At 53.9% G+C, this 4778-nt stretch overlaps 1 protein-coding gene across 1 annotated transcript; it reads left to right on the forward strand.

Moving 5' to 3' along the window:
• The first annotated feature begins 364 nt into the window (after positions 1-364).
• Positions 365-4778, forward strand: LOC123396833. Its single transcript, XM_045091636.1, has 4 exons — positions 365-531; positions 657-1053; positions 3065-3223; positions 4408-4778. The coding sequence occupies exons 1-4, from the start codon at positions 365-367 to the stop codon at positions 4615-4617; spliced, it is 933 nt and encodes a 310-aa protein (XP_044947571.1). The 3' UTR covers positions 4618-4778.

The raw sequence follows: 4778 nt of genomic DNA on the forward strand, positions 1-4778 counted from the left end.
ATTTGGACACACGGTTTAAGATATAAAACGTTTTGAAAATACGGATCTATGAAAAAAGAGAAAATTTTCAGGTTGCGACAATTGTGCGCATGCAATGCGTCACTGTCGCAACCTGTGAAGGTGGAAGTAATCGTTGAAAGGTGTACACGCTTAGTGAGGTTCATCTTCCAGGCCTTGTTGGCCCCATTTGTTGGTTTTGTCCCACCGGAGTAGGAGCAAACAAGGCCCAGGCGCTCAGGCCTTTTGGGAACGCGTATACATTGAAGCAATACGTCAAGGCGTCGCTTGCCGGGCATAGACTTTGCCGGCTCTATGCCGACGGTCTCCCGCCACCGCGCCCGCAAACCCCTGGCTGTAATCTGCAATGCCCCCCCAAACCCTACACAGCTCGGCTTACCCCTCCCATCCCTCCACTCGCGCCTCCATCCTTCCACTCGCGCCGCCGCTCGTCCCCGCGTCCGAGCCGAGCCTGCCGTTTAGGAAGGTCGCGCTCGCATCGCACGTTTGGAGAAGAAACTGGCCGGCACTCAGGTAAGCTCGCCGCCATTTGTGCTGCTTGGAGCGGCAGATCTGCTCATGCTCCCGCATTGGTTCGGTCCCTGAGCTTTGACATCGTGTGTGTGTGTGTGTGTGTGTGTGTGCGGACTGCGGCGCAGGAGGGTCGGCCCGGCGACGATGGCGGAAGACCGCAACTGGATGTACACGGGCCGCCCGAGCAAGAAAACGTTCACCCCCGAGTGGGTGGAGAAGACGACCGAGTTCGTGGAGCGCGCCTTCCGCGGCGTCCCGCCGGAGCGCGAGGAGGACTTCGGCATGCTGTGCCCCTGCGCGCGCTGCCGCAACCGCAACAGGCTGCCGAGGACCAAGTACGAGATGCAGCTGGATCTGGGCAGGAACGGCTTCATGCCAGGGTACACGGTGTGGGTGCACCACGGCGAGGGCAAGCAAATGGTCCCACGACCACTCCAGCGGTGGCAAGCAAGTGCCGAAACCCAGCCTGCTAAACCATCCGACGACCACGCCGGTGGTGGCATGAAAGTGCCGAAACCGCAGGTTTGGTTCTGAACATCTATAATGCCTTGTTTGGTTACACCCTTTGTGATCGAAGGGGATTTGAGAGGATTTTGACTTGTAGGGGATTAAATCCACCTCAATCCCTACCAAAACTCCTTCACAACCCTGTCAACTGAACAAGGGCGTGAGGGGTTTCAGAAACTGTAGCTTAAACAGGGGAGGTTTCAGAAGCGGTGAACGCCCCCGAGAAATATACATATGTCTAGGTGACTGACATTGTGTATTCTTTTTTTTTTGGAAAAGTAGGTTAAACCTCCGGCCTCTGCATCAATCGATGCATGCAGTCATCTTTATTAGTTAATCCATAAAGGTCTAACAATAGCATACATCAATCCACCTAATGCCACCACTCACACCTACAAACTCGATAATGTGGAGTGCTCTCACTTCACATATCTAAGACCGGTGTTGTCGCCAATCCATCCACATAACGTATCGGGAGCAACAGCCGGTGCAACACACCTAAAACGCACACCTCACGCACACGTTTTACAAGCCGCCATCATCATCGAACCACTGACCCATCTTCAGGAAAGAGATCCGCATCATCCATGCCAGTCCAAACATCCGTCGACGCCACCACGGCGCCCAACGACTCCACCGCCCTGCGCTCATCCATCCAGATGCGAAGACTCCGGGAGATCTGTCGTGCGTCGCACCTGCCAACCAGGCATGACTCAGCGTAGCACCTGTCGGCCAGGCATGACTTGACACCTCCACCGAAATTCCGTACAAGACGAAGCCGCTCCACCTCCTTCCTCAGTCTGCCAGCGTTGCTTCACAAACGATGCTCCCAAGAGAGAAACGACACCGCAGTACCGCCATCGTCCGATCTGGAAGACCAGATCCTAGGGTTTCCCCCGAAGCAGTGCCCACCACCAGCAACCGTTCAGGACCCACACAGTGCCCACCACCACTCAGCCCTCTAGGCGACGCCTTCAGGAAGGTCACGACGTCAAGGACGCCGCCGCCGCCCACCGGAGTTAGGGTTTTTCACCCGAGAGGCAAGGAAGGGGAGCAGAGGAGCAGATGTATACCGACGTCTCCAAAAAGAATAACGGCGCCCTTGAGCGTCATCGTCGGCGCGGCCGGCCTGGACCAACCAAGGGGTTTCCCCCAATCCGAATCTCCTCCACCGGCTTCACCCGCAGGTAGGGCCCCGACAACCACGCCGGCACCGCCAAGAATCCGCAGGAGAGAGGCCCACATCAGGGTCGGAGGACAGCGGCCAGATTTGGCGCCGCCGGCCGCCATAGCAACCACTTGACGGCTGACCAGGCAGCGGCCGACGAAGGGGAGCAGCACACCACAACGACGCTTCCAAGAAAGATAGCGGCACCCGCGGGCGTCGCCGTCGCGGCTCTGATGAGGACCAGAGCAAAGATTTCTCCCGGAGCTGCGCTGAACATCCACCGCCACCGACCGCTGAGCATGGCCGCCACGCACCACCACGACCCCCAGGCAGGGTCACGGGTCACCGCACCGCGCGCCCTGGCCACCGCAGTCGCGCCTAGCCGCCGCTCCCTACCACCGCAGCCGCGCCCGGCCGCCGCTCCCTACCACCATGGTCGCGCGCCCCGCACAGATCCGGCCATGGCAGCCCCGGATCCGCCCTCAGGCGCCGCCGGTGGGCGAGATCTCGTCGGGTCACGCAGCCGCCGACGCGGGGTGCCGCCGTCAGAGCCCGAGGGCCGATGCGAGGGGCCTCGCCGCCGCCATCCCCGGGGCGCGCGCGGCTTCGCCGTCGTCCCCTCCGGCAGCGGCGAAGCGGGGAGGGGGGCCGGTGGCGGCGCGGGAGGGTTGGCCGGTGACGACGCGGGGAGGGGGCGGAGATGGGGGCCGGTGGCGATGCGACTTCTTTGGACGCGCTGGTCTTCCCCGTTCAAGCTGATCCGATTTTCCCGGTCCTCGCCTGCCAAGCTGGTCAACAAAAGGTGTGCTATCTCAATCAATAAACAGTGACATTGTGTACTTGCCATTGCATTTGCAGGAGACTAAGAAGAAGTGGGAGATATCAGCGCTTGAGGCGTATGCAAGAGCCAGGCTACGGAAGGAGGATCAAATGGAGTGGAGCTACCAGAAATACCTGTGGGAGCAAGAGAAAGCCAAGCGGCAACAGCAACAGAGTGCACCAAAGGCAAAGAGGCTGGTGAGTTTACCTGCATTAATGCCATTGCAGTGTCAATACTCGGTAGAAATCAACCGTGCTTGTCCCATATGCAGGCTATGAACTAGAGTAGAAACATTGCTTGATGTGTACACCTTAACTAGAGGAGCGCAATGCTAGCCCAAATTTGCAGCAATGGTCGCCCAACTTCTGTGTGGAACGGGTGGGTGGCTTGAAGCCTGAAATGCATCTTTGGGAAGAGCAAAGTTGTTGCGTTGTTTCCGGTTATACTAGTTAGTGAGACTCTGTTGCTAGCAAATCTGAATGCTGATACAAGTAGATGGTTTTAGAATGACTGTACTGGGCAATCTTCCTTCAACAATGCCATAGTAGTACAATATCCTGAAAGATGCAACACCTTCCCCATTTCATGTTTTCCTGAAACTTTTTTTAGCCTTCAATGCTGCTCTATTGGAAGAAAGAAACATGTTTGCCAAACTTATTTGGCTGTTGGTATAGCTATATGAATGTTCTCAAGGCATTCAACTTTGAGGATTTTGAGGACGATCCTATTGCTTGAGCATATAGGATCAGTTTGCAAGTACTAATATCAGGTCTTCTTTTGGAGACGGGACTTTCGACACCTGGGTGCCTCTAGACCCTCTATGAACAGCAAATTCCAAACAAACTGAATACAAAACCAAAAAATCTGAACCTTTGGAACTTAAAGCATTCCACGTTCTTACAAATTTCAGCCTGAAATAACATTCGAGAATCCCTGACCTAAAAAATCAAAATCAGGTTCAAAATTCATGTGCGCTTTTGAGCAGTAATTTTGTTTTTTCTTGGTGAGGGCACCTCGAGTGTTATTTCTCGCTGAAAATTTGCAAGAACATCAAAAGTTTGATCATATCTAATCCTCCAAAGTTTCAGATTTTTTAATGTACTGTTCATGAGGGTGTAGGGGCACCCGGGACCTGTTACACCTTTCTCGTTTGTTGTTGATTAGTAATAGCACAGAGCACACGTTATTGGCTTTTCTCTGACGTACAGTTGCACGAATTTCTGCGCTTTTATTAACTGACGAATACCTACACTTAAATAGCATATGCAACTTGTTAAAACTATGTGATTCTTTTAGCTCACGTTTGTCTTTCCATGCATATCCCGTACCTCACCTCTGGTTCGTCCACTTCTGGTTCTTTGAAAACTATGTGATTTTTCAGCTCACGTTTGCTGAAGAGGAAGGGAACAATGTCAGCGTCATCGAACCTGAACTTGAAGATACAGCAATGACAAAAGCTGACGGTCCTGTAGCTAATCCGGAACCGACAGCCAACGCGTGTGGAGTTCAAATCCCAGCTGGAGCAACGGCTCGTCCAAAGCGCAAGACAGGCCCGCCTGGGTGGCATTCAGGCTCAGACTGGGTTCATTGACCCATGTAAAGGCTACCTTTTCTATAAAAAAAGTAACGGCTACCTACTTTAAATAGCCCCCTTTAGCTACTGATGTACTTGACAGATAAGAAATGGACGGCTAAAGCCGATGTAAGCACTAGCTGCGTGGGTGGATTAATCATCTAGTTAGTCTTCTTCTA

This window comes from Hordeum vulgare, chromosome 5H (genome assembly GCF_904849725.1).
Source record: "Hordeum vulgare subsp. vulgare chromosome 5H, MorexV3_pseudomolecules_assembly, whole genome shotgun sequence".
Lineage (NCBI taxonomy): Eukaryota > Viridiplantae > Streptophyta > Magnoliopsida > Poales > Poaceae > Hordeum > Hordeum vulgare.